General features: G+C 36.0%; 1 protein-coding gene across 3 annotated transcripts in view; it reads left to right on the top strand.

The window, feature by feature from the left end:
* The window catches only part of KLHL2 (kelch like family member 2), a 96,471-nt gene extending 70,771 nt beyond the window's left edge, over positions 1-25,700 (top strand). For all 3 annotated transcript variants that reach the window (XM_034661411.1, XM_034661412.1, XM_019807975.2), the window contains 10 exons: positions 2,297-2,406; positions 6,424-6,540; positions 7,790-7,939; positions 12,981-13,098; positions 17,775-17,972; positions 18,607-18,708; positions 19,947-20,075; positions 20,699-20,839; positions 23,705-23,848; positions 25,146-25,700. In XM_034661411.1, the coding sequence (XP_034517302.1) occupies positions 2,297-2,406; positions 6,424-6,540; positions 7,790-7,939; positions 12,981-13,098; positions 17,775-17,972; positions 18,607-18,708; positions 19,947-20,075; positions 20,699-20,839; positions 23,705-23,848; positions 25,146-25,174 (1,238 nt within the window). In that variant the 3' untranslated portion in view covers positions 25,175-25,700. The remainder of the gene's footprint in view (positions 1-2,296; positions 2,407-6,423; positions 6,541-7,789; positions 7,940-12,980; positions 13,099-17,774; positions 17,973-18,606; positions 18,709-19,946; positions 20,076-20,698; positions 20,840-23,704; positions 23,849-25,145) is intronic.
* Positions 25,701-27,244: the final 1,544 nt, after the last annotated feature.

The raw sequence follows: 27,244 nt of genomic DNA, 5'->3' as shown, positions 1-27,244 counted from the left end.
CAGAGGACTTGAGTAGGCATTTTTCCAAAGAAGGCATACAGGCAGCCAACAGATACATGAAAAAATGCTCAGCATCACCAATCATCAGGGAAATGCAAATCAAAACCATAATGAGATACCATCTCACACTAGTCACAATGGCTAGTATCAAAAAGACAAGAAATAAAAGAAGTGTTGGCAAGAATGTGGAGAAAAGGTTTCTTGGGTGCACTGTTGGTGGCAATGTAAGTTGGTGCAGCCACTATGGAAAACAGTATGGAGGTTTCTCAAAAAGTTAAAGATAGAAATATCCGTTAATTCCACTGCTGGGTATTTACCTAAAAGAAACCAAAACCTCTAATTTGAAAAGATACACGCACCCTTACATTTATTGTGGCATTATTTACAATAGTCAAGATATGGAGGCAGCCCAAATATCTATTGATGGATGAATGGGTAAAGAACAAGTAGTATATGTGTACAGTGAACGTTAGCTATGGAAAAGAATGAAATCTTGCTATTCACAACAACGTGAATGGACCTTTTTCAGAGAAAGACAAATACTATATGATTTCACTTATATACAGAATCTAAAAAACAAAACAAACACACAAACCTGGAAAGCCTCTTAAATACAGAAAACAAACTGGTGGTTGTTGGGGTGGGGGAGGAGGAAGGGTAAAATAGTTGAAGGGGATTAGGGGATTAAGAGGTACAAACTTACATTTATAAAATAAGTCGCAGGGATGAAAAGTACAGATGAGGAATATAGTCAATAATAATATGATAACGGTATGATGACAGATGGTAACTACACTTACCTTGGTGTGCACTGCATAATGGATACAATTGTTGAGTCACTGTTATACACCTGAAACTGATATTATATAACAGTGTCAACTATACTTAAATAACAAAATAAGAAATAGAAAAATATATTCCAACAGAAAAAAAAAGTGTCAGTTGGATTTTTGTAAATCCAAATCATTTTATAATGATCCTAGAGCTGCTTATCATTTTTAAAGTCATTTTGTGATGAACCTTTTGTAAAATGAATAGTTACAGGATTTATGTAATGCAGATTTTGAAGTGTTTCTGAAAGGGAAGCCAACTAATCCTATCTGTGGTATGTTGAAACACATCTGAAATGAATTTTTATTTCATCTTAGAAAGCCTTTTTTAAAAAATTACTATTAGAATATAGTTACTTGTGAGGGCCTGGAAAATACCTAGGTTTCCTGGCAAATTTTTATTTTAGAACTGAAGGATAATAATACAGTAAGAGCTAAATATTAAATCCTTATTCTGTACCATACACAGTTCTAGGTGCTTTATAAACTTTTAGTTTGTTTAATCCTCTTAGTGGTCTTATTAGGTAAGGTATTCTTATTATTCCCATTTTATAGACGAGGAAACCAAGGTTTAGAGAAATGATATAATTCACCCAAGGTTTTACAAGCTAGCATATGACAGAGCTGGGATTTGACTCTGTGTGTCTGACTCGAAAGCCCAAACACCACATTTCCTTGTGAACTCACACTTTATAAATGAGAGCTGAATTCACAGGGAATGTTATTTTGTAAGTGATTCATTTTTTAAAGTTGTAAAGTCATTGATTATATGAATAGTTTTTTCCCTCTTTGGAGGAGTGAGTATATTTGTGAAATCAAAGAAAGTTTTTTTAAGTATTTTAAGAATTACTAGTTTTACCAGTTTCTGGAAAGGGGTTGACAGTATAAAACAGTATGGTTTGGTCCCCAGATAAACTATCCCAGAATTCAGCACTACCTATATTATAAATCAATTCTGTTTTTTTAAATGATGGTCATATGTTCAGACTGGCCAGCATTTAAAATTTCTTTGTTTAAAGTTTTCAAATAAAGCAGGTTCCCCTCCTTATTCTGTTTTGGAGTCCTCTAATGTTTTACATAGTACATTCAAGTGTGTGAATATATTAATACCATGTACTTAATCTGATTTATGTAATCAAAAAGTTTTACAGATTTGAATACCGATAGTCTTATTAGCATGTAAGGAATACATGTTTAACTCTGACATGCCACCATGTGAAGCAGAAGTGATTCAGCTGAGTATATGATAAGGCAGCTTTCCTACCTGTGCCTCTACTTTGTTACTCAGGTAGAGAGCACTTCCCCAGGTGAGATTGTTTGGGCTTTGTTAGCTCTTACCTTGAGGAAATGCAGTTGTTTTTCTCTTCCTTAGGTTAGATTAAGAAAAGCCTCTTCCTTTTGAAGCAGTTTGAAGCTGGATAATGGAATATTGGTGTTAATGGATTTTATTTTCAACCTCCAAACAGAGCACCATTTTGCAGATGTTGTACTTAGTGAAGAATTTCTCAATCTCGGCATTGAACAAGTGTGCAGCTTAATCTCAAGTGACAAACTTACCATTTCCTCAGAGGAGAAGGTAATTAAATTTTTCTTTTCTAGTATATTGTGATGTAGTACTTTTCCTCTCCTTATTTCACTTTGTTTTGTAACTTTGTAATCCTATATGTGTAGTGACAGCCAGTGGTCTTTGACCTGGAAGTTATTAGAAACTCAACTAGTTAACTTGTTGTTTGTGCAAATTACTGTTTCTTCACTCCATAGGAAGTTCCCTGAATTGCTAGAGGTTAGAGTTTTGTACTTGATGCCCACCGCAAGAACTGGCACACATTAAACTGTTTGAAACAAGTCCTTTGGGTGCTGGGTTTCTTTTCACAGCTAGCTGCCTATAAAAATTGTGATCTAAATGCAGTATTTCTCAAACCAAAGTAATTTCACTGTCATGAGTTGGAAGAAGTTACTAGGGATAACAGAGTAATAGCTTGTTCTAGACTGAACATTCTTGACCCTACCCTTCCTTTAGATTGCTCTCCTGCTATTCATACCCCACTCCTCCCAGTGCTTCCCTTCTCCCTTCCAGAGTGCTGTGCAGCTGCTTTGTCTGGCTGTAGCCTCCCTCCCTCCGCATTTTGAGTTGCCTTTGTCAGCCACCTGCACCTTTTTTTTTTTCTCCTAGAAAGAGAGAAGGAGAGAGAGCACGAGCAGGAGGGGCAGAGAGAGAGGAGAGAAAATCTCAAGCAGACTCTGTGCTGAGGATGAAGCCTGACATGGGGCTTGATTTCATAACCCTGAGATCATGACCTGAGCTGAAATCAAGGGTTGACCACTCAACCAACTGAGCCACCCAGGCACCCCCCCCCCCCACCCCTTCTTTTTCTCTTCTTTTGGTTTTTTTTTTTTTTTTATTCTTTGGGTCGGTGTTGTATTCTTTGGGAATCAGGGCACAAAAGCTTGTGAACACACCGAGTTTGGAGAAACAGAAACTTTTTTTTCCTTTGTGTGCTTTTCATTTAAAGCTATATGAAATTTAGCTTTATTCTTCAAAGATATCCATCCTGCCTGGGCATAAAAAGACACATTTACTACTATATTTACCATATGAAAAAGATATGTGAGAAGTGCTTGTTAGATGTGTAATCTTAGCACTTTAGAAATACGGAGAAGAGGAAGACATTACTATTCATATTAACAGACATGTATTGAGTGCCTACTGTGTACCAGATACTGCCACTGTGTCACAGTAACGGAAATATTAACAAAATAGAAATCTTTACTCCATAGCTAGAGGGACAACCAGTGGGGTAAATAAATGATTATGGAATGCTCTAGAGGGTACTCTAGGAGCATTTCATCCTTCCTTGGATGGGGATGGCAGTTCAGCCTGTCTCATGTGTAGGAGTATGAGTTTGCTGGGAAAGTCTGGATGGGTGGGAATAGGAAGGGCATTCCAGGTAGAGGTAGAATACATAAACACAAAAAAGGTGTGAAAGAATAATTGCATTAATTTGGTTCTATATGGTTAGAGTTTAGAATATGTTTGGCAGAGTGGGAGGAGGTAAGATGGGAAGATGGCATAAAATATCTTCTCAGCCGTATTAAAGAACCTTGACTTCATCTTAGTGATGAAGAGCCTTTAAAGGGTTTTAAGTGGTAGGAGAATGTCATGATAATACCTACGTAATAGAAATGTCATGGAAGCTGTTCTGATTTTCTGCTGCTGCATAACAAGCCACCCAAAGTGTAGCGACACAAAACAATAACCATTTTATTATACTCAGAATTCTGTGGGCAGAATTCATTCAGGGCATATTGGGACAGCTTATCTCTGCTCTGTAGTGTCTGGGGCTTCCTCTGGCTTGGCTTGAATGTGTGGAGATACCAGCATGATACCAGATGAGTCGTACTGGAGCTTCAGTCCGTCTGTACATGGTGTCTTATGTCTCCAGAATATCCACGGTTGCTCCTTCGTTCGCTTGTCTGGCTCTTGGGCTGGGGTTTGGTTGGTATCTCCCTCCTCCTCTGTCCTCTTTTCTCTGGCCCCTCCCTGCCCTCCTTCTGTGTGGCTAGTTTGGGTTCCTCATAGCATGGTGATCTCAAGTAATCAGACTTCTTGCGTGACATCTTTCTTCCCCCCAGTGAGCATTTCGAGAGACCCAAGTGAAAACTGAAAGGCTTCTTACCACCCAGCTTCAGAGGCCATGCAGTATTGCTTCTGCTGGGTTTTTTTGTTTTTTGGTTACACAGGGCCAACTTAGATTCCCTGTGGCAGGTTCCTACATAAGGTGTGGATACTCAGAGATGTGGTTTATTAGAGAACCATTTTGGAGGCCAGCTGTCACAGTGGTTGTGTGCTGAATGAACCAAAAGTGGGGTGAGGGTCAGATAGGAGGATGTTGAAGTCATACCGGTGGGCAATAGGATCTGACATAGGATGGTTGAAACAGGTGAAGAGAGAGCAGAGCTGAGAAATAGTACATAGAATTGACAGGATTCTCTTTATTTGTAGCACCCAACACATAGAGGTACTTGATAGAACTTGTTGACAGAATGAATTAAAGAGGCATGTTAATTATAATGTCAATTATTTTTTGTTTCTTCCTCTATTCCTTCATCAACAGAAGTATTTTTTGTTTCCAGTAATCCACACCTATCTTCAGGCATTTTCTACAAGCCTTTAAAAATTATTAGATTATATATTCATCAGCCTGGAAGGAAATTATATAGTCAAATACTGTCTTCATATTAGCTTATTAGCTTTTTCACAGGTATATGTTGTTAAGTTGTAATGCCCTTATTATTTCATTTTTTAAGAAAATTTTAAAATATTAGGTTTTAATATATTCCATTATGAGAAAAGAGAGTCCATCTATTTTGCAGACCCTTGATTTAGAAGTGTATGGTTAACATTTATTTGTAAACCTAAAGAAAAAGCCAAAAATAGTTATTTATAGTGGTACATGATTTTCATTCTACAGTGTCACTTTGCTTTATTATTTTGGGTGCTTTATTCCAAAGAGAATTGAGATTTAAATCTAGGTAAGTAGAACCAAATTCAAATTAGGAAGGTTATCAACAGTAAATTAGATCATGTATCATCAGATTATCACAGCTACCACTTAAGTTCAAGAAGATTAATGTATTTAGAGAAATGCTTAGTAAACACCAAATGAAAAATACTTAATACATAAAAGTACTAAAGGTACTTACTAAATTAAAAGTAGAAGTGATACCATATGATTCATACCGTATGATCATACCATATGATTCAGCAATTCCACTTCTGGGTATATCCAAAGGAAATGAAAACAGAATCTTGAAGAGACATCTGCATTGCCATGTGCCTTGGTTTATTGCAGCATTATTCACAATAGCCAAAATTTAGAAACAACCTAGTGTCCATTAGTGGACGAATGGATAAAGATTATTCGACCATGAAAAAGGAGGAAATACTGCCATTCGTGACAACATGTGTGGACCTTGAGGGCTAAGTGAAATAAGTCAGAGAAAGACAACTGCCGTATAATATCACTTATATCTGGAATCTAAATAAACTGAACTCATAGAAACAAAGTACAGTGGTGGTCACATGGGTTTGGGATGGGAGAAATGAGGAGATGTTTGTGAAAGGGTACAAACTTCTGGTTATAAGATGAGTAAGTTCTGGGGGAATGTAGAGTATGGTGATTATAATTAACAAAACTGTATTATGTACTTGAAAGTGGCTAAAGAGAGTAGATCTTAAGTGTTCTCACCACAAAAAAGAAGTGGTAGTTATGTGACATGATGAAGGTATTAGCTAAAGGTGTGATGGTCATCATTTTGCAATGTATAGATATATCAAATGAACATCTTAAACTTACACAGTGTTATCTGTCAATTATATGTCAGCAAAGCTGGAAGAAAATAAAGTACTTACTAAATACCAAATTAAAAGACAGAAATAGCACAGGTCAGGATTTTGAAAAATTTGAGCTATGTATTAAACTTGGAGGTCTTAGCAAGAACTGTGAATACGATGTAATCTCATCATACTTCGTTCAGATGCCTCAGTACATAACTCATTACGTATTTTTCTTTTCCCCATATTTTCTGCCAGGTATTTGAAGCAGTAATAGCTTGGGTAAACCATGACAAGGATGTAAGGCAAGAATTTATGGCTCGGCTGATGGAACATGTGCGGTTACCTTTGCTTCCTCGGGAATATTTAGTTCAGGTAAAAGCATATGCAAAGCACATGACTACACCTAGCACTTTGTCGCTGGGCTGACAGCATGTAGATCCCTGTTACGCAGTGGTAAGACCTGCAGAATACAGATCACAGGGCACAGGACGGAGGAGGACAGTAAAGGCACCTGCAGTGCTTGGCAGCTGCTCCTTCTTCAGTTACTCCCCATTCGTAGAAATTTGCTTCCCCCTATGTTCGATGTGGCTTCCCTATGTTCGATGTGGGCGAGCAAATACTCGTGCTTATCCAGGCAGAGTTTATGGTCATTTACATGTAAATAAATGCACCTGTGCCTCTGTGTTCCTGCTCTGCATCTTCTTTGCTTATCCTGCTGATAGCTTCTTCTGATTGCCCTGCAGAAATGCAGTTTTGACATTTGACCCAAATACTGTTTAATTCTACTTCATAGTAAAACAGTGGCATGCATTTGGTTTCTGTCTTTATTTCTAATCTGAGGAGAACCAGGTTATTTGAAATAAGTAGAAATAAATGGATTTTAGCAGTCCATGAACAATTTTGAATTAATTTTTTTATTGGCATCCTACTAGGAACATTTCAACATTTTTATAATTGAAACCATTTAAGGAAGCATTCTTTATTAAGAGATACAATCTGAGCATTTTAGGTTTCTTGAAGCCTCATTATTTGTTGTGATCTGTGTAAGCATTGGCTCTCCACTACTCAGAAAATGAGCAGAAAAATCTGTCCTGGGTTTGACATCAGGAATAGTAGGGGCAAGATTTATTTGTGGTGTAGGCATGTTGTTATAAAGTATTTTGAATCCCTCTTTTGGCTATTTTATTTGCCTTTTGATATTTGAAAAGTGTCTTTATTAGTATTGCCTACTCCACCCAAAGGACTCATTATCTAAATTTTTTTCTTACTCTTGATGTTTAAAGATAAGAGATAGGTGAATATACCCGGAAAAGAAAGAGAGAAATAGGTGAATGTAGTATTATCTAAATATTATTCTATAGCTGGTGTTGAGGTAAATAATTTTGATTCCAGTCTTCTCTTTATTACTTACATATGTTTTTCTCTACAGACCAGATACTTGAGCATTTTTTGGCTTCATTTATTTGTCTTGTAGTGATATTTATAAAGTTTCCTTTGTAAGGAAAAGACTAAACCAGAGAGGATAGTTACTACTTTTTCCCCCTCTTCTTTACTTCTGTTTCTTTGCCAGTTTTATGATGAAATAGTGGCCCCGTCATGGGTATCTTGTTTCTTCTTACAGAGGGTTGAAGAGGAAGCGTTGGTCAAGAATAGCAGTGCTTGCAAGGATTACCTCATTGAAGCTATGAAGTATCATTTGCTGCCAACAGAGCAGCGTATATTAATGAAGAGTGTCCGGACCCGACTGAGGACACCTATGAACCTTCCCAAAGTAGGATCTATTGTTCACGCTTGTTATTACTTCATCTGAAAGGCCCATAGTGAGGCTGTTAATATTTTTACTCATCTGAATTTCCATGTGCCTGAGAATTCATTGTAGTGTATACAATTCAACTTCTCTACTGGGTTTGTGTGTGGAGGGTGGGGATTGTTTGGTTCATTTAATTTTTATAAACTGCATAATGTCACTGTTCTGGAACAGAAAGCAACTTCTGAGTTTTATCCGCTTTAGTTACAGTAGAAAGGAAAATCAGAGTAGGTAGAAAGATTTGTCCATAAGCTATGTATTTAGGTAATGACTGAAAACCGAGCAGTTTCACAGAATTACATATTAGAGTTAAGGCTGATAACAGCTTGTTCGGTCCATTTCCTTCCTCTTCCTTTCCCTGTTGTATACTGTCCGACGTTTCACTCACGCTTCCTCTGGAGCCATTTCAGTGTAGGTCTCCCCTCTGTTGTCCCAGATCGCCATCATATTCTACCTTTACCTTTTTAGTTGAAGCCATTTATGTTTTAAAAACCCCACATTTCTGTCTCTGTTTGCAATTTCTTGTGCTCTTTTCCATCTTCATGGTACTAGAAAAACACTTTACGCATCATTTTATGTATGGTCTGATCAGAATGATCCATAATATAATGCTTTTATTTATGTATTTGTCATTAGCTCTTGTATGCGTGTGGGGCAATGATGGATTAAGAAATAAGAATTAATCTGTTACCCATTGTTTTCTTACATCATATTTAGTTACCACTCTATCCTTTCCATTAAATTATGTCTTTTAAATTCTTTCATTTAATGCTTTTACTTAGTGTTTTTTTCAAGTTTTACTTTTGGAGTATACATTTTTAATTTCTTCAAATCTATATTGGTATTGTTTTTATGTTCTGCCCAGTGTTAATACCAGTTCTCAATTTAGAACCAACTGTGTATTTTGCAAGTATGCCGTTTACTCCTTTTTCTAGATCATTAGTAAATATTTTAATTTAGAATGGACCTCAGCACTCTTCCTGGTGACACCTTGCTAGAAATAATCACTCACTAACATAGTCCATTTGTAGAAAATTTCAGTCCATAGGATTATGTTTATTATCTAAGCCAAAAATAAGTAATGTGGGCTGTAACATCCAGTGAGATTCAGGATCAAATAGATTCAAATTTGGCACGTAACTTTAAAAAACAAAAACAAAAACATCCCTTTGCGTGTTGAACTCATCATTTTGTCATCTCCTAGAGGTTCGGATGCTTTTCTCAAAATATTCTAAATTTTTACTCAGAATTATTATCACTTAAAAGGTATTTACAAGGCATTCACTTCCTACCCTGTTTTGAAAATTGGTATTTGCCGTTTTTAAATTTTCTGATCTCTCCTCAGTTCTCCAAGATTTTTCAAAAATAATTGTAAGTGGCTCAGTAAGTACATTAGCTAGTTCCCTTAACACTTTAGTATGCATGCCATCTGGGTCTGCTGATTTTATAAATGTTTACATTTTCCAAATACCCTTTTACCTGCTTTTATAAATAGCCATCTTTATAAGTCCACATCACTTCATATTTGTCCATATTATTTGGTGTCAGTTTTTGTTCTTAAAAAAAAAAGATTTATAAAAAGTGTTCATAATCTTAGCCCATTTAAATTACCATTTCTTTTTATGCAAGTTTTTTCAGCATCCTTCTCAGTAGTTTATCTTTAATACTTTTTTAAACATTCCCATATTTGTAAAAGTTCTCTTCTTGTATATTCCCTCTTCTGGCGTCTTTAGCTTTGCTGTCTTTAACTATGCTGCAATGACCTTTAGAGTGAAAACTAACTCTTCCAATTTCTGGAATAAACATGTCACTCTTGGAAACTTTCTGAAGAGTTCTTGGTAAAATCCTATCAAGTATTTTATTTTCTCTTTTGTAGAGTTGTAATCATCTGTTCAGTTATATTGTTTCTGGGCTTTTCTGGTTGTGGCTTTCCAACTCTGTACTTCTGGATTTCTCAATTCTTTAGCTTTTATTTTGTGGTGGGTATACTATCCGTGAAGGTCATTTATTCTGCTCTCTTAGGTGGCTGGGAGGAGGGGCAGCAGACATGGCAGGTGGCAGTGAGCTCCATGTTGCTTTGACTTTGCATTTGCATGATGCCTTCTCAAAATTTATTTATCTGCACATATTTTTGAAAAGATGCTTGTATTGGATGCTCTTTCAGCAACACTGTTTGTCATTTTAGAGTGGTTATATTCAAGATTAATTCTGGGTAGGTAGGTAAGAATGAAGCAAAGATTAATTTCTCATTCTTACATATTTCATAATAATGATGCATTTTATCATGGTAATGATAAGTCAGATCTGACAAAATGTGGTAGTAGTGCTAAGGAAACTTTTGTAATATTCAGTAATATTTCTACCACGACAGTGACTTATAGTACTTTTTATATGAGGCTCTGATTCCGTGGACTCATACAGATTTGCATGAATGATTCTTTTTATATCTCAGACAGTAGTTTTTCATCTTCAATAAACTATTGGGATTGCGTAAGTCATCTTTGGATTTATACATCATAATGAGAAACTGTGTTTGCTACTGTACTTTGTTGCTTTTTCACTTTGGAATCTGTATTTTTACAAACACTATCATATTATTTCTGTGTATGTATTTTTCTCTAATTCAGGGTATCTGTTGAGATTTCCAATTGGAAAATTATGAAATTTGATTTTTCAGGAGGCATTTTCTAACTAATATTTAATAGGTGAAGAAAACAAAAAAAAAAGTTCAATCCACATTTTAAGATGGTTGCTTGAATTTGTTTAACTCTCTACTCCTTGCCTTCCTTAAATATGTCACATTTAACTTTTCCATGCAAAAAAATGTTCCCAGTTTTCTATTCTCTTACATTAGCATAATTAGTTTGGTGTTTTTCAAATGAGATCAGATGCCTTTTACAAATAACTTGGGGTGTCAGAGTCATGGTCACTTCTTTTTTTTTTTTAATGATTTTTCATTATATTATGTTAGTCACCATACAGTACATGGTCACCTCTTTTGATGGTTAGTAGCACAGTGGTTTTTAATGCAGTCTCTTGATCTCATACAAACATCCCTGCTGTCTTGTGTTCCCATTATTCATTCTTTGTCCCTGTTCCGATTCCTGGAGTCCCAAATCCTCACCTCATTCTCCTGTTCTTGGGTGAGTATAGGACAGATAATACTGCTGTTCTCTGTATTCAGTAGTGCATTTTCCCTTCCATCTTCATTGTGATGTGCAGAAGGGAACTACTGCACGGAAAGCATGAGATTCAAAGTTTGAGAATCATGAAATCTAATAAACCAGATTGTTTCTCAAGGATTTTTTGAAAAGTATTCCCTTCCGAGATTTGTTCTTTAAGTGATCTTCAGAGATGTTAACCAAGCCTCTTTTAACTATTGTTTGCCAGGCAGTGTTTAGAAGTTTAAATGCTAATCAGTCTTACATAAATAGTTGGATATGGTGTTGATCTTTCTGTCTATTCTACCTCTATGATTTTATAACTTTGCCTTTCTTCTCCCCCCCGCTTTCCCCCTTGGGTGAAAGTGGGGAGAGTATTGCAGATTTTCTTAATTCTTCCTTTTATGTATTTGCATCAACATTAGATGAATTACACATCTGAAAAAAAATCATGTAATTGGTCTGTGCTCAGTCTTCTTTTTTAAGACCTATAAAATTCCTTCTACTCTCCAGTTAATAAATTACTAAAAGAGGCTTCTTTTTGGAAACTTGGGATATACTCTGATTCAGGAATCATGTTTTCTCTGTAGCCATCTTTCTGTAGTTCTGAGTACAGGTAGGTCATTGCTTCGTTAAGGTTGCAAGCCTCCCCTTTTTGTATGTATGAGTCATTCCATCTTCTTTTGTTTTGATTTGTTGTTTCCTTTGAACATCTGTTTTCTTCTGTCATCACATCATCTTTCCCCCAAGGTCCTTGCCATTCTTTGAAGTTTTCCATAGGTGATATCATTAACTTTTATGTTCTTCCAATTTGATGGCTGTGTTTTCAGTGTTGCCAAAGAATGCCCCTTTGTACTCAGTAGAAGACAAACCCAGTGACAGCTAAATTCTATCTGTCTCTCAAGGTTCCACCCCCTCCAGGAAGCTTTCACTAAATTATGGCAACATTCCATTTTCTGATCAGCATTAGCGATTAATGTCTATACTAATCATATACCTTTTTGGTCATACATAATTGTATATTGTTCTTGAATTACTTCATGGGTCTTGTCTCCTTAGTGAGATCTATAAGCTCTTGGGAGGTAGAGACCATGTCTTATATTTCTTATGTGTATGACACCTAGCACAGTTCTGGACAAATACAGATGATAGGCATTTAGTAAATAGTTGGATTGAGTTGAATTGAAGAAATTTCTAGACCTTATTTATTCTTAGCACTAGCCTATTGTGCATTCATTGATTATGATTTCTAGTACCTCCATTATCTGTCCTTTAGGTTGGTTTATTTGTGTGGCATCAAAGGAGGTCTCTACTTGAGATCTAGGAATGTGTGCTCTCTTGTGAACTCCAATTCAATTACTTCCCCTTTTTCAGTAGTTTTTTTTTCCCTCCTTTTTCCGTGTTTCTTTTAATACCTTACTGTCCTTTTCATTTCACCTACCCACTAACATAAATTTCTTTTCTCCTGGATTGTGGAGACCTAATCCCTGGTCATTACAAAGCCAGGGTCTAGTTTATAGCAAGCCCTATGACCTATTGCAGCCTTGCCAGTGCTGACTGCCTGCTGTTTTTGGCTTTAATACTGCTTTTGCTTGAAGGATCAGAAACTTATTCTAGTTTCTGAAATCCTTATTTTTGACTAAATGTGCTAGATAATAGAATTGTAGTTCTAACATGTGCCCCCTTTGTTGATGTTTATTTAATGTTGATTAGGTGGTTGTTTTCCCCAGCTCACCCTACCATCTTCATCCTAACACTCTCTACATCAGTGTCTTTGTAAGACATTTTAAATCCCTCCATATGCCAGTTGTTTTATTCATCTGCTTACATTTCTGCCCTTCCAGTTGATGGTGGTAGTTGGGGGCCAAGCACCAAAGGCTATCCGAAGTGTGGAATGCTATGATTTTAAAGAAGAGCGATGGCACCAAGTAGCAGAATTACCTTCCAGGAGATGTAGGGCAGGTAAGCATGATGCGTTATGGTCATTTCTCTTTGCTGAGTCATTGGGAGCCTCCCTCTCAGGTCTCATTTTATTAATTAGAAGAATCTTTACTAGAAAAGCTTCGATTAAAATAGATGTGCCATTAATGCCCCAAGACATTGTTGGGCATAGCCACTCGGTCTTCATCTTTACATATCTTTCTGATTCTCTAGTATAAGGTGGCATAGCTAGCAACTTGCTGGATATTTTCCTGGTTACGTTTACTGAAATGTTGAGAAATAATTCTTTAGGTTGGGACCCTTCATTCTAAGAGATTCCTGACTTTGCTGTAATCCAGTAATGCATCCTTCCTCCAGGCACGCATTTTATAAACACTTACTGAAATTGACCTTATTTAGCCAAAACTGCAAGCAGAAAGACAGTTGTAAACCCTCAGGGTTCTTCCTGGGACTCAAAGTTGGGTCCATAATTCATCGCTTATAGCAAAATGGAAGGTAGTACTTTAGCAGTGTTATCTTGGTGATTGTTACATATCAGCATAGTTACCTCATTCTTTAAGAGTTGTTTAATATTTGGGGGGGGTCTGGATGTAGTATAGTTTTTGCTAATTTTTAATTGAACATTACAATTGTTTTTAGTCTTACGTTAAAAACAGTGCTACAGTGAATCTCTTACACATACATCATTAGGTACATGTGCCGACATATTTTAGTGGGGTAAAACTCTAGAACTTAGTTACTGATTCAAAGGTATCCTAAGAGGAAACACCAATTATTACTGCCACTAATAGTAAAATATGAAGGTGCCCATTTCCCTACATTCCCAACAACACCTTGTGATTAAATGTTTTGAGTTTTGCCGCTCTGGTAAGTGGAAAGTGTTATCTCATCTTACCTTGTACTCCTTTAATATGAGGAAAGTTCATTGTTTTTCTAATTGTCAGTTTAAGATTTTTGCCATTTTTTATTATTTTATTGGTTTGTTGACGGATACATGGTAAGGAAAGTATCATTTTTGTCTGTCATATGTGGTGTGAATATTTATTTGTATTAATCTTTTCTTTTTTGATTTTACTTGTGGTATTTTCACCATGTAAAATTTTTGCCATTTTATGAAGTCCTGTGCATCAGAGTTTTGCCTTTGGATTTAAGGATTTGTTTATTCTGTAGAAAAGCCTTACTCAAAACTGTTTGTGTGTGTGTGTGTGTGTGTGTACATACATACATGTTTTTTATTTTTTTAAGTTAAAAAATTATTTATTTTTAAACTTTTTATGTTGAAATAATTTTACAGTTAAAGAAGAGTTGCATAGATACACAAAGTGTTTTGATATAGTCATTCCTTAATATTAATATCTTATTATACAACTGTGATACAGTTTTCAAAACTAAGAAATTAGCATCAGTACATTACTAATAACTAAAATACAGACTTCATATTTTATGAGTTTTTTCATTAATGTCCTTCCTTATTCTGTTTCAGAATCCCATAGTACATTTAATTGTCGTATTTTTTAGTCTCTTCTGATCTGTGATGGCTCTGTAATCTTTTTTTTTTTTAAGATTTTATTTATTTATTTGTCAGAGAGAGAGAGCACACACGCACAAGCAGGGGAGGGGCAGAGGCAGAGGGAGAAGCAGGCTCCCTGCTGAGCAGGGAGCCCGATGCAGGACTCGATCCCAGGACCCTGGGATCATGACCTGAGCCGAAGGCAGATGCTTAACCGACTGAGCTACCCAGGCCTCCCAGCTCCATTGTCTTTCCTTGTCTTTCGTGCCCTTGATTCTTTGGTCAGGTGTTCTGAAGAATGACTCTCAGTTTTGGGTTTGATGTTTTCTCATGATTAGATGGAGGTTATCATGATTATTTCTGGTGATGTTAACCTCAGTCACTTGGTTAAGGTGGTGTCTGCTAGGTTTCTCTCCTAAAACAAAATTGTATTTTTAAAATACGAATTTTTCTAGTATCTGCAGAGTTTTAATTTTTATATTCACATCAAAAACATCTAGACTTTATTTTGATATAAGAAGTAAGATGTGGAATTTGTTTTTTTAATGGTACCCAGTTGTCCGAAGGTTTTTTTATTGGCTAATCCAGCTATTTCCATTTATTTGAAATGCTGCCTTTTCCTTAGAAGCGAAATCAGAAGAGAAAGGGGTTTCAGGCAAGAAGCCTGTGGTAGGGAAGAAAGGAAGGAAGGCTGTTGGTGTGAAGAAGCAGAAGAAACCTGTGCTGGGGAAAAAGGCTGCAGCTACCAAGAAACCAGAAGCTGACAAGAAGCCTGCAGAAAAGAAACCCACCGTGGAGAAGCCTGCTGCCTAAAAATTTATGTTTATTCTATGAAAGTCACATCATTTTGGACAGCTAACTTTGGATAAAGACCTGATCAAAGACAGAAGAAAAAAATGCTACCTTTATCATATACTAAGTTTCTACATTTACTTGGTTTTATTCTAAATATTCTGTTCCGTTGACTCATCTTGTCTATTTATGCATCAAAACAGAGCAGTTATCATTATAATTACTGTGCTTTATAATTGAAGATATGATGGGACTAGTTACATGACTGCTGATAGGACTTGCATCTTCTTCAGTAGATTTTTAACATTTTCTTCGTATAGTTCTGTGTGTTTTTTGGCAAGTTTATTCTTAGGTATCTTATTGTTACTGTTGGAGTCTTCCATGATATTTATAACTGGTTTCTTACTTCATATCGGATTCCTGATTCCGTTTCCTTTTTATTGCACCATAATTCATTTGACTGGGTCCATCCCGAAGAGTACTGTTCGTGTGTAAATTTTACCTTCATTGTGCCCTGGTGAAAGCACAATGTGCCTCCCCACCCACTTGAGATGAGAGTTGGTACCCTTTAACTGTTCTGGCCAAATTACTCAAACTTCTGGGTGCTTCCCTGTAACTTTGGGGAGTATCAGTTCTTTTAGTTCACCCTCTGTTCCACCCAGAGTGTTTGGACTCATGTATTGTTTTCTTCCTTGTCACCTGAAATACCCTAGCACTTGGTAAGTATACTGTGTATCTCTGAGAGATGATAGATTTTTGTTTTGTTCATAGAGAAAAGAAAATGAACATTGCAATGGCCCAAATTCCCACAGTGAACAATCCCCAGTGTTCTTTATGATTTGGGATATAGGACATTTTCATGCTGAAACATACTGCCTGCTATGTTCACTGCTCCCTGGCCACCCAGGCCCTCCCAGGAGATCTACCACATTTTCACTTTCGAGGGCACTCAGGAAATTCAGGGGTTATTCTCATCATTCATTAGTTCTCTGCCTACGTTGCCTGTTGCCCACAGCTCTTCTCAAACACTTGAGATTTACTGGAAAGTAGCTGGAGTATTCATTTCCTCATTGAACCAGGGACTGAAAAGTCATTCCTTTCCCTGACAGAAAGCAGCCAACACAGGCAGTTTCATTTGAACTGTAAAGAGTCTTCGTGCCATAGGAAGGACTGCACATCCATACATATTTTGGGAGCTGGGGGATAAAGCACCAGAGGTTAAGACAGTCGGGGGTCGTGGTATATGCCTTGCTTGACGACATCTTATGAAGCATTGAACACTTGGGACTGGTGATTCCTGATCTCCCGACTGGATTCAGAGAACTGTGAGGCACAGTGCCTGCCCCCAAGCTGACTCGTGACATAAGCACTACAGAATTGAAGAACAATAACACTTTGAATGGCGTAAAGTGTTGATAATGCAGACTGTGCAAGATTTACTAACCTCAAATGCACTATCTAGGTATTATTTGCTCTGGGGGAAGGGGTTCAGGAGCTAGAGGTAATCCCTTCAGGCTAAAGTGGCTCTTGGAATGCCTCATAGAGAATGTGGAACTTTCACTGGGACTTGAAACTTGAAGCGGAGTGGATGGTGAGAGGGGCTTCTCAGATCAGGAAAACCGCAGGAAGAAGTTTAAAAAGTGAAGAGGTGATTAAACCCAGAGGCTAGCAATTTGGCTTCTCCATCCAGGGATTCCATAACCTCTCATTTGCCCAGGGTCAGGAAGCTTCTTAAAGGACCAGAGAGTAAGTATTTTAGGCTTTGTGGGTTATGTGGTCTCTGTCACAACTCAGGTACCACTCCAGTGCGATCCAGTCACAGGCACTACATAAATGAATGAGTGGGGCTGTGTTCCGGTAAGACTTTATTTATGGCTGCAGAAATTTGAATTTCGTGTATTCTGTGTCACAAAATATTTTTCTTTTGGTGGTTTTTCAACCATTAAAAAATGTAAAAACCATTCCTAGCTCATAGGTTCTACAAAAAATAATCACAACCCCTGATTTAGCTAACTAACATGATAAACCAGGAGTACATTATGCAAATTGAGTATAAACATTAGAAGATGAAAAATGGAAAACTGTGGGAGCTGTATACAGGCTTAAGTAGTTGGCAAATATTGCCTCAGTATTTAAGTCTGTAAATAAATATTTGAAAAAGCCAAGAGTCAAAATAATACCTCAGCCCACAGCATTGCATTTTTTAATAATCTGAGAAAGGAGGACAATTTAGTGGTTAGATATTCTTGCTGATGAATAGAGTTCTGTGCAGTCAGCATTCTCCTAAGAGCAACTTATATTCTGACAACAGTTGTGGACTTCCTGGAACTCAGCCTTTAGATAGTGTGGAAGTCTGGTTGCATATTCATCATTAACTGCTGGATTTCTTTTGCAGGGATGGTCTACATGGCTGGGCTCGTTTTTGCTGTTGGTGGCTTTAATGGCTCCTTGAGAGTCCGCACTGTAGATTCCTATGACCCCGTGAAAGATCAGTGGACCAGCGTTGCTAACATGCGGGACCGTAGAAGCACTTTGGGGGCCGCTGTATTGAATGGGTTGTTATATGCCGTGGGAGGCTTTGATGGCAGTACAGGTAACTTCCTTTTGGTCTTTTCTGTGTTGTGTTAGCATTAACATAGCAGTCATGTTTAGGGAACAAAATGTGGCAAAATTAGGAGACGTTTGAGTGTTTTAACAGGTATTATAAAGATAACTTTAAAAACTCCATCAAGAGTTCTTTTAAGGGGCACCTTGGTGGCTCAGTCAGTTAAGCCTCTGCCTTCGGCTCAGGTCATGATCCCGGGATCGAGCCCCACATTGGGCTCCCTGTTCAGTGGGGAGTCTGCTTCTCCCTCTGCCACTGTGTGCTCAGTCTTTCTCTCTCTCAAATAAATAAATAAATAAAATTTAAAAAACAGAGTTTTTTTAAATAGTGGAAGAGTACTAAGTATACTTAGTATATAAATTTTCTTTATGCATCACTGTCAGTCCTCTTACCACGTTTAAAAAGCTAAGAAGTGTCAGTAGCTTGGGTAGGAGCCCAGTAGAAAAGGGGCTAGTCCTATGTATCATGTAATTGATACATTTACATTCCACCATTGTCCTCTTTTAATTTAGTCCAATTTAACACACCTGAAGTACTTTTCCCTAATAATATATGTAAAGGAACAGTTACTTCACCTTTTTTTTTTAGAGGAGGAAATGAAGAGCATTGTGCTTTATTACAGGTTTATCATCTGTGGAAGCATATAATATAAAGTCTAATGAGTGGTTTCACGTGGCTCCAATGAACACAAGGAGGAGCAGCGTGGGTGTTGGTGTTGTTGGAGGTGGGTGCTGACAGTTGTTTCAGGTGAACGTTTCCAGGCACGTATGGCTTGATTGCTAGGAGTGAACTTAGGTTATTGGAATAATCTGAACACCAGTTTTCTAAATGGGCAAGCAAGTGATCATTTAAAAAAGGAAAGGAAGAGCCATTGTAAAATTTTAGAATTTTTTAAAAATTAGCTTGGGTATATAAACTAACCTGTGGAAGCCCTCATTCTCCCCTTCTCCTCTCCCTCTGTCCTCTTCTTCACCCCTTTCTTGTTTTTCTCTCTCTCTGTTTGTAACCTATATAAAACTGTTAACTGATCTTAATGCAGTTGTTTAGGGAACAAATCAGATGACGTGCAAAATTTTCCTTCTGGAGAAAGGCTGTTTCACATTTAAGAGGATGGGTTGCCACAATTATTTATTTATATCCTGCCTTGTCCACCAAAAGAGCTTAAGAAAGGCTCTAACTATTATTTTTTGGTGTGATTTTTTTTTTCTGCTTGTGCAAATTTGTGGGTTCTCACTCCCTCCCCACTTTGGATATAATTCTTTTGTTTTAAAACAGGTTTATTGCGATATAATTCACGTATCATACAATTCACCCATTTAAAGTGTACAATTCAGTGTGCACACATCACCACAATTCATTTTAGAACATTTTTATTCCCCCAAGAAGTAGCCCCACTCCCCTTAGCTGTCAGCCCCATCCCCCCGACCTCAGCAGCCACTAATCTACTTCATCTCTATATAACTTTCCCATTTTTGGACATTTCATATTAATGAAATAATACAGTATGTGATCTTTTATGACTGGCTTCTTTGATTTAAAATAATGTTTTTGGGGTTCATCTGTGTTGTAGCATTTACTAGTACCTCATTTCTTTTTATCACCAAATAATATTCCACTGTATACTGGTACTAATTCTTGATTTAACTTTTTCCCATTTTACTAAGATTACCAAGATATTTAATTATTTCCCACGATGGTGTTCACTTACCGAATAATGTTATCCAAAAATGCAATGAATGTACTTTGTTCTGTTATTCAAATTTATTGATGACAATGTTAAACTAATATCATCAAATATACTCTGCAGTGGTTTGGTAACTCCTTCGATCACCATTAGGCAAGATCTTTATAGTTTATAAAAATCAGTAATAAAAGGGAAACTTCTACTGTGGAGGAAAGTACTTTATGCCTTGAAAAAATAGCTTTTCATGAATTCAGCTTTCTTTGTGATTCCATGTTTAGGCTTGCTCTATGCTGTAGGGGGTTATGATGGAGCTTCACGTCAATGTCTTAGCACAGTAGAATGCTATAATGCTACAACAAATGAGTGGACCTATATAGCAGAGATGAGCACCAGACGCAGCGGAGCCGGTATGTAGGAAACTCATTTAGATTAAAGCACAAAAATGATGGAAAAGAATTAATAAACAAGTGAAATGATTCAGTGGCTTCTCTTTGTATTACCAGAAAATATATTATGTAAACTGATTTTAATGACCCTGTTAAATGTCTTTTGAATTATGCAGGTAGTGGTAGATAGCTATATTTAAATATCACTTTGTAAAATTCCTAAGTGCTATGTTAAAGGCTTCTTGTATCACTTAATTATTTATAATTATTTATATTGTTTGGCATCCTTTTAGTTTTTGTTTTTAGTTCTTATTGAACTTAATAATCAAGTCTCTTCATATCCATTTCTTACAAGTTTTGTGCTTTAATATTGGTTTGCTTTTACCATGAAAGTTGGTTTCAAAAGGATTATGTTAAAGGACTTCCCTCTCTGTGTTTCACCCTCATATTATTTTTATTCTATTTGACATGCCTTTTTTTAGAAGAATAGTTCTTGAGATTCTCATTTGTCAAATCTATTCATTTCCATTTCTTAAGTGTGCTTTAATATTGACTTTTACAAGTCATTTGAATAAACTCTAATATGTTATAAAATTTTCTTTTCTCTTTTACTCTACTATAGTTTGGTTCTTTGTGTTTTATAGGTGTTGGTGTGTTAAACAACTTACTGTATGCTGTTGGGGGTCATGATGGTCCTTTAGTCCGAAAAAGTGTTGAAGTGTATGATCCCACCACCAATACATGGAGACAGGTTGCAGATATGAACATGTGCAGAAGAAATGCAGGTATCTGTCTAGCTTACGGCTATGGAATTTATATTGATTTGTATTCAGAGTTTCACTAGTATTGCTGTATATTTTCATTCTTCTTTTACTGATTTTGGTTTTTGAATAGATTAGCTCTTTAAAGACAGAAACTTATGTAGTAATCCTATATAGTGAATGTCTAGCTTAGTAGCTACCTTTTGGTGATGATGTAGACTAAATTAGAAGAAGAGCCCTCTGTATTTGATGCTTAAATTCATTCATTCTTACCACAGATATTTTTGATTACATACCATGTACTGGAGTTCCCAGTCCTTAGGGAATTTAGTCTGGTTGAGTAAAATTTATACTAGGTTAAAAGCTAGTTGTTTATCTGAATCTGAAGCTTGAAGAAGCTAACCCTAATTTAATATAGTTCATGATTTCTAAAATTGGAGAAGCTAAACAATATCAACAATAAGTAATATTTTTTAAAGATTTATTTATTTTAGAGAGAGAGAGAGCATGAGCAGAGGGAAGGGCAGAGGGAGAGGGAGAGAAATCCTCAAGCAGACTCCCCGCTGAGCATGGAGTCTGATGTAGGGCTCGATCTCCCAGAACCCTGAGATCATGACCTGAGCCGAAATCAAGAGTTGGACACTTAATTGACTGAGCCACGCAGTCCCCTACAACAGCAAGTAATTTAAGAAAGCTGAGGTCTTCAAGTTTAGAGAACTAACTACATAAAAAGAAGACCCATGGAAGGGAAGTAAAAATGGAAAATAGATTCAGGATAGCTAAATAGTCTTTTCAGGAAATGCTAATTGTCTTTAAAATGCCATTATCTTCATGCCATTTCCCATAGTCCAAAATAAGTTCCTCACAATTCTCAAACTCATTGTACTGTATACCACTGGATGATTTTGCAAGATGCACCCTCCATCCCCCCCAAAATGCTCTTAATTTCTCTTTATTTTTAAAAAATTTCTAATTAAGTTGATGTGATTATGAGGGGAGACTAAGTATGTGGGACTGCAAGGACCTTTCCCTTCATCCAATCAACTGTATTTGGTGAGGTACTAAAATTCTCTTGGCTGTAGATAGTCCAGAACCGTGGTACCCACAAATCTGGGCCCTAAGAAGAATAAGTGCTTGATCCCAATACACATTAGGTTAGAAAAGCCACAGTAATATGTGCATGTGCCTTGCTGGATTAGGACATTTATTTGCCTTTTGAGCTTTCATTATTTTCCTGAACACTGGAATAATCTGATTTTTTCCCCTCTACATATGTTTTATTGTTTTCAAATCAAAATTAGCTTATTTCTTCTAGCTAGAAGAATAAGTCAGTAATTGGTATATATAGAACTATCATCTTGCTCTTGTTTTTTAAGCAGTTGAGCTACATTAAAATGATACGACTTTGCTTCTTGTCAAGAGATTAGAAGAGTAACACAACTGAGTTTGAGTAGAGAAGATCCATTCCATTTGTACAGAAGATACTATTGCTGGGGCACCTGGGTGGCTCAGTTAAGCGTCTGCCTTTGGCACAGGTCATGATCTCAGGGTCCTGGGATTGAGCCCCACATTGAGCCCCATATCGGGGCTCCCTGCTCAGTAGGGACCTGTTTCTCCCTCTTCCTCTGCCACTCCCCCTGCTTGTGCTCTCTCGCTCTCTCTCAAATAAATAAATAAAATCTTTAAAAAAAAAAAAAAGAAGATACTATTGGTAGTGCACTTTTAAATGTTGTATAGAGATTTGGACTCATTACTTTGTTATGTTAAAAATCTACAAGCATCTGTTAATTATGTTAGCAAAACCATCTACAAAACTACAGAAACCAGTGTGTGGGCACCATCCTTCTGGATGTTTTGATGTTCTCTGGTACCAGTTAGCTCTGAACCTTATTTGAAATTATTTAAAATATGCTTTTAAAGTATATATTAAAATAAAGAGCTTTTACAAGTTTACTTTTTAACTCAGTTTTCTTTGTAAAAATTCATATTTAGAAAACAGTTGCATAAGTATGCAAAAAAGTATGCAAGAGGGATCCTTGTTTATTGCAACATCATTGATAAGAGCAAAAAAACTGAAAAGAATTAATATCTATCAGCAAAAGACAATTACATTATGGTATTATGGATGGAATACTATGCAGCCATTAAACATTATGTAGATCTGTATTTATTAACTTAGGGAAATGTCCAATATGTTGTTTGGGATTGGGTAATAAAGTGTGTATAGTATAAGCAACTTTAAGATTAAAAAAAGAAGTATCTGAGTATATATGCATGGATAAGAGTCAGCAAGAGTATCGACTGGAATTTCAATGGTCATTATTCTAATTCGTACAGAATTAGAGGTGATCTTTTTTTATATATACTTTTCCAGACATTTTGAATTTTTGCAAAAAAATGAGTTATTCTAGTAATAATGAAATAAACAATACTTTTCTCTCCTTTTACAGGAGATAAAATAGTTAACCATTCAGTATCATTTCAGAATTCAGAATCATGTTTACCTTCTATCAATTTATATTTTTTCTTAAGGATTTTCTAAGAAGCTAACTTTGGGAGAGTTAACTAAACTTTTTGACCTTTAATTTTTTTTTAAAACAAAGTAAGAATTAAAATAGTTTCTGATCTATAAAGTAAGGTTATTATGAAGATAATTGAAACAATACCTGTATAAAACAAGTACTGCATAAATGGAACGAGGAGGAGCTTGGAAGTGCTATTAGACTGTCAAATATAAAGGGAATTGTTTTCATGTTCACCATCTTCTCTTCTTGCCCCTTTTCAAGGAAATTAGTGTCTCTGGATCACCTCACGAAATACATATAGGGATATTTATATTTAACCAAATTTTTAAAATAATTGTTTTCTCTCTGCATAATTTTTCTAAAGGAGTTTGTGCAGTTAATGGTCTGTTATATGTAGTTGGCGGGGATGATGGTTCCTGTAACTTGGCATCTGTAGAATATTATAATCCAACGACTGATAAGTGGACAGTTGTGTCATCTTGTATGAGCACAGGGAGAAGTTACGCAGGTAATAATTGTCTAATTTTCTTACAGTCTTCTGTTAGATGAAAAAAATTAAGTCATCATGATTTTTATATTAAGAATGTTCTAAGGAGAATTTTCTCAATTAATACTGGATGTATATATTCTAAAATAAAGCATTGGTATTGTTTTGTCATTCTACAGTCATTTGAATTCAAAATCCCAAACCTTTCTAGTGCAGAATCGTATAATAAAATTAAATATGGCTAAAATCTGTATGCAGTAGAGTGGAGTTCACTCTGTGGCAAGGCTTTCATTACTCAGATAAGCAAGAAAATGACTACTGCAGCATCCCCCCTGGCAGGGAGCCATGTGATAGTATGGTAGTGAGATTGTGGAGTAATTTTTCTTACTTAGGCATAGCACTAGGTGAATTATAAAATACCATTTTTTGGTCCACTCTCTTTGTAAGAGAAATAGTAGTAATCTTTAATGAATATAATGATGAGTCTTTAAAGTTGTATGCTGCATATTATTCTGATGATAGATATGTATGCATATTGCTTTGAATTCTAATATTCGTTCTAAATATTGACCCAGTCGTGGAGAGAAAAGAGTTTATACTAATTAGCCATATTAGCTATATACAGTAGGCTCCCAGAATAACATGGCTCAAAATTAGGTGAAATTTTTTAATAGCTTTTTATTGAGCTATAACTGACATAGAACAATGTATATTTAAAGTGTACAATTTTATTCGTTTTTTTTTAAAGATTTAATTTATTTATTTGACAAAGATAGAGACAGCCAGTGAGAGAGGGAACACAAGCAGGGGGAGTGGGAGAGGAAGAAGCAGGCCTCTAGCAGAGGAGCCTGATGTGGGGCTCGATCCCATAACGCCGGGATCACGCCCTGAGCCAAAGGCAGACGCTTAACTGCTGTGCCACCCAGGCACCCCAATTTTATTAGTTTTGACATATGTATATACCCATGCACCCACCATCACAATCAGGTAATGAAAATATCCATCACCCCCAAAAGTTTCTTGTGTCCCTTTGAGTATTAGGTGGATTTTGATATTTCCTAAGTAAAATTATTTTCCATTATAACCATAAAGAGCAAAAGAATAGTTCTGGATTAAGTAATCTGATGTAGTTCTGGTCCATAACTAAGCAGAGATTTCTCTGTCATTTAGATTAAAATGACAATAGTATTCAAGTTGAAGAAAGAACGCTTGAAACTCCATGTTTCCTTCAGTCCCTGTTTCAGTAATAGAGAATTCACTCTTTTCTCAGAGGTACAAAATGCTGCCTGTGACTTGTTTTCTTTCTTTCTTTGCTCAGGGGTCACAGTTATTGATAAACCATTATGAGCCGGAAGGACCTTTTTGGCCTATTTATACACGAGAAGCAGGCTTCACCAAGTATTTCTGAAGCTACTCAGAGTCTAGCACTTCTCCACTTGTGGCTGCTCTTTAAGTCTCAGCAGAAGATCAGATCGGCTGCCTTAATAGGCCTCAGATACTGAAGATTATTTTTGGTAGAAGCACTGCATAGGCTTTTTCTGCAATGAGCAGCAGCTGACTGAATTTTAATAAGAAACCGGGACTACAGTACTTATTCTGTAGTCTTTAGACAACAGTTGCTTTCTTAAAGACTAGTTCTTACCAACCTCGAATGACTATGGATTATTTTGTGAAGGACGATAAAGTAACGTGTTCTTGTAAAATTAAATTTTATCTTTATTCCTTCTCCTGAAAATCTGTATACACAGGAACTGAAAATCTTTGAACAGGTATTAAAATCTGTGTAAGTATACAAACTAGCTGAGGGATAAAACTGTTTGCTTTTATAAAATATCTTTGATTACATGAGTATAATAAATTGTGTGCATATAAATGTGTGTCTATATGCTTTCCTTTAAATATGTTTGAAAAGATGTTTGAAACTTGATTATACTATTTATAATTGGCACAGTACTTTGAATTATGCCAGTACTACATTGTAAAACAGAGTTGTATTTTTTGATATTTAACAATGCTTAACACTTTAAAAATGCCACTTCTGAGGAATGAACATGGTGTAACACACTTGAATATGTGTGATGCCAAACTTTTTTAAATAAAATATAAATTATGCTTATTTATTATTTTCTTTAGTTTAATCTCGGTAATGTTTTGGTGTGTATTTTTAATTTTTTTCTTAAAGTAACACTTTGGCATGAACATTACTGCAGGTTTTTGATGAATATAATGAATGTATGGAATTCAACTGAATTTGCATGGTCTTAAGAATTTTTTCTGTGTGTATAAATTTAGCTGCTATTAACAGAAGAGACAACTTTCTGTGAGTAGCCATATGTGTTGATCAAATACAGTTTTTCTGAGATCTTAATTAATCTCACTTTAAAATGACCAAAACATGTCTTTCTTGAATATCTTTGAATAAAAGTTTGTATATTATTTGTTTCACATTGTCCTTGATTTTTATCTAGTTAGTTTCATATTAAGAAAGTTTCCTGTTTTGTTTTTCTGTTCTTTTTTAAAATTTGCGTTTTCTAACTTCACAAATCAGTATTTTTAACTTGTGGCCAGAGGAACCTAAAAGGCAAGTCTGTTATCAGTAACTGAAGTCATTGAAAACTGTGATCCAAGAAAAAGTTATCTTAACCATCAGGGAAAAGTCTCCCAAGTATTGGTGAAATTTCATGTTTTTATATTCCTCTGTCCCCAATACGAGCACAAGATGACAATAAAACAAATAGCAAAGGGATATGGTGGCTATGCCTCAGAAGAGGAATTTAAAAGGTTAGCATTAACAGAAGTTTAGCCAGAACAGTAGAAAATCAAGAGGAAGAATTACACCTATGATAAAATTTGCACTTAGTTTAATACAGAGTACTGAAATTTAAACATAGAACCACATTTAATACTTATTTGAACTTTTAATTATAAATGGAAATATAAGGAATTTAATCAGAAAAAGAAAAAGCCTCTGCTTACCTTATGAAACAGTGCATTTCTGCGTTAGTGTGGCTCCAAGCACATCCACTGTCAACAAACATGTTGAAGATGTAATGAGCTTGGAGCGCTATTAGCTGTGTCGGTGGCATCAAAGGAAAATGTGTGTCATTATTTTTCCCAGTCACTTCCAAACACTACTATTCTATGAAACCTCTGTGAATTATCGATTAAAGATTTATCTAAAAAATAAATTTTTAAGCTTTTCTTGAAATGCATTAATCTATTAAGGTAACAAAGTCTTAGATACTTAGCATGTCAAGTACCTCTTTGTCTTTACTTCCTTTGAAGCTTTAATAGCTAGACTATAAAGTAGTTTGCCAAGGTTTGTCAGGTAGATTCATAACTATGTCTTCAGAGGCTTTGGATATACCCTGCTCCCCCATACCCCTCTGTCTTTCCAGTTGGCCCCCTTTAAAAAAG

This window comes from Ailuropoda melanoleuca, chromosome 5 (assembly GCF_002007445.2).
Source record: "Ailuropoda melanoleuca isolate Jingjing chromosome 5, ASM200744v2, whole genome shotgun sequence".
Taxonomy (NCBI): domain Eukaryota; kingdom Metazoa; phylum Chordata; class Mammalia; order Carnivora; family Ursidae; genus Ailuropoda; species Ailuropoda melanoleuca.
This window is presented reverse-complemented; position numbering and strand designations above follow the sequence as displayed.